General features: G+C 36.2%; 1 protein-coding gene across 6 annotated transcripts in view; it reads right to left on the bottom strand.

The window, feature by feature from the left end:
• LOC132704066 (formin-like protein) overlaps positions 1-3,081 on the bottom strand; it is a 36,651-nt gene that overhangs the window by 10,314 nt on the left and 23,256 nt on the right. For all 6 annotated transcript variants that reach the window (XR_009619218.1, XR_009619219.1, XM_060673737.1 and 3 more), the window contains exons 4-9: positions 2,352-2,431; positions 1,938-2,292; positions 1,291-1,539; positions 976-1,236; positions 615-864; positions 34-525 (exon numbers count right to left, since the gene is read on the bottom strand). Coding sequence is in view for 4 of the 6 variants with exons in the window: in XM_060673737.1 (XP_060529720.1) it covers positions 34-525; positions 615-864; positions 976-1,236; positions 1,291-1,539; positions 1,938-2,292; positions 2,352-2,431 (1,687 nt within the window). In the remaining 2 variants the exon portion in view is untranslated. The remainder of the gene's footprint in view (positions 1-33; positions 526-614; positions 865-975; positions 1,237-1,290; positions 1,540-1,937; positions 2,293-2,351; positions 2,432-3,081) is intronic.

The raw sequence follows: 3,081 nt of genomic DNA, 5'->3' as shown, positions 1-3,081 counted from the left end.
GTGGTTTAAAGATATTGAGAATTAAATAATTACCTATATTCCTTAGCCGGGTATGCTCTAACAGAGTAACATTTTCGGGTTTTTTAAACCTCTTGCTGGGAAAAGAAGTTAAACCATCGGCTTCGCAACCGCCGTTCGCTAATGGTCCGGTGTTGCCAATTTTAAATTTCTCCTCAAACTCGCAGAAGTCGATGTACCCGTGCAACTTGTCATCATCTAATTCGTTGAATATCGTACCCCTCACTTGATTTGGTTTGAGAGCAATCCAATTGATGGTTGGCAATTTGTATTTGGTTTGCACTTTGCGTTTGATCGTCATGGCTCCTTCCGGAGCTTGCATGAAGCCAGCGGGGGGTGGAGGTATAGGAGCACCAGGCAATTTTAAAGGTGGTGGAGGAGGACAAGGCGGTGGCGGTGGTGCAATTACTACTGGTGGTGGACAAGGTGGAGGCACGGGAACGGAAGGAGTCGACGCGGCCGATTTTACATCTGAAGGCAGTTGATGCAAACCCGAATGTTCAGATGCTGAAATAGATTTATTTATCAAGTTAACAAGGACACTAACAAGATAACTAGCTTAGAAACAGATATATAGAATCTGGTGAAACACTTACTAGAGGTTACCACAGAAGTATTGCCAACATTTTCCAAATCGGCAATTTTTGATTCAAACATTGACTGCCTATTTCGGGATTCCTGTTCGTGATGTTGCACAACCCTGCGCAATGTCGACATTTCTTCATCTGTTCTCTTTTTACACTCCAATAGTTCATCCCTTTCCTGCCTTGTCTGAATCAAATCTGTTTCGAGCATGGCTATTTTTTCTAAAGCTGTGTGTTCAATATCTTGTAGCCTTTCGTGCATCTAAAACATTGATTACAAAATTATAAAGTTGAAGACAATGAAAGTGAAAATAAAAATAAGCGGGCAATTACATTTAAAATAATTCTTTAAAAATGGAATTAAAGTTATTGCCTGGGCTAATTCATCCTCCAATTCCGTAACTTTCTCTAGAGCGGCCGTTTTAGTTTCGCTATCTTCCATGAGAGCTGCCACATCGAAAACGTTATCCAAATAAGCTGATATCTGCACTTGAAGCTCTTCACTTTCAGTGAATCTCAATTTTTCTAAATAGCTATCCAGTCCTAAGGCGGTGAACTCATATTGCAAATGTACCCTGAAATTCATATCTTCCACCGAATGTACTATAATGTTTACGAACTGCATACACGCTACCTGAACAAAAAAAATATAATTATTGGCTGCAACAAAATAATATATATTACTTACCATAAATTCTATATGAAATACTTCATAATTTAAAAAGTAATCCATGAGTGTTTGAAATCTGTACCTCTCGTGACAGACTTCTTTAAAATTATCAAAAGCGGACAATATAATTTCGTGTCCGCCTTTTACCAAACATATCGCAGCTAAGAGTTCCAATACCAGTGCTTTTGTGCGTAGGCTTTTGTGTATTAAACTAAGTGATATACAATTTATTGCTTCTCTGTGTTGTATGACCATATTAAAACCATACTAAAACAAAATTGAATATTGAAAAATTCCTGCTTCTTCCTCCTTTGTATTGAGCAAACAACAATTCGATCCGCTTACTTCTTTTTTACGACGCTTTTATTGACTGTTGTTGATGGTGTATTTTTATTATTGGACAATATATTATATATTAACCAATATTTAAATCTTTTAGTTAATTACCAGGTATATTTTGGTAAATGAAAATATTTTCAACATTGTCTTTATCATTAAATATTAAGCATTTATAACATGGTCTCTACATTGTATTACTACCTTTAATGTGATGTCGAATCAACGGTCATAATGAATAATGAGTTAAAAAAAAAGAAGAAAGGAAAAATCAAAACTTAAAATTACTAAGGTAATATAGGCAGTTTGGGGCACTTTAAATATCTTACTTTGTTGTTCATTATAGCCCTCATGCACATTATACAAACGTGTATATCATCTTTCGATTCACCCATGTTCAGTTTGGCCACATGTTTTGAGCGCCTCTTCAAACTGGGACTATCACTGAGTTCTAAAGGCATCCTCATGTAACCGTTACCTCTGCTATCAAAGGTTTTATCAAGGGTTTTTTCGAAATTTGTAGAATTTAAAGTGCTTTGAGCTTGGGGGTTAAGCCGTTCCTCTGATGTCGATCGAGATTCGGCTATCCTCTGTTCGTGTCGCATCATTCCAAGGCGAAAACTGAGATAATCTATTAAAACATCTAAGCCATTGTTTTCTTCATTGAGGAATTCCCGAACCCATCTACAAAAATAAATATCACATATCACTTTAACATATGCTAAACACTCTATGGTACTTACTCTATATGGTTTGTGCGCAACGAAATTTCCAAATCTCTAAGAACTTGAGTAGACGTCGATTCCAAAACCAATTTCCTTTTCTGTAATGAACATAAAAGACATTTACAAAAAAAATTGTTCACTTTCCGATACTTTGTTTAGAAAACAAGTTATAGTTCTGGTCAGTTCACTCTGGCCTATTACGACTAATGGAGGTCGGCACTGTTTATGAAGTTTTACATAATGGACCTAAAAAATCTTATAGGGTATGAGAAAATGTGACTAAAAAAGAACACCGGGTTTGAAAGGCCTGCCAATTTTGTTTTTTATTGTTGGCATCATTGTTTTGCGGTTTTTGCTGCGTTGTCATCAATAGACCACGCAAAACGACGGCAATTTTCGATCTTGGAAATAAAACAAGACAACTTATCAAATTAATTATCAAAAACAAAATTTGGCACATTTAGTTGTACCAGCAAAACAGACCCAGATTTTGATACACTTATCGCTAGTAACACGGAAAAGGCAGAGATCAAATCGACAGACAAAATCAAATACTTGGGGGTGGGCATCTGAGGTGGGACCACCATGCCAGTAATGTAAAAATATTTAAATATTTAGCAAACTTCTTAAGCGAAAAACACTTAAGGACAATCTATTATGCTCTTGTACAGTCTAGACTCCAGTATGGCATCTCACGAGGGTTGAAATTTTGCAGAAGTACTTTTTAAAAATACTGCTTAAGAAAGAT

The sequence above is a fragment of the Cylas formicarius genome, unplaced genomic scaffold (genome assembly GCF_029955315.1).
Source record: "Cylas formicarius isolate icCylForm1 unplaced genomic scaffold, icCylForm1.1 PGA_scaffold_6__28_contigs__length_40554024, whole genome shotgun sequence".
NCBI classification, from domain to species: Eukaryota; Metazoa; Arthropoda; class Insecta; order Coleoptera; family Brentidae; genus Cylas; species Cylas formicarius.
This window is presented reverse-complemented; position numbering and strand designations above follow the sequence as displayed.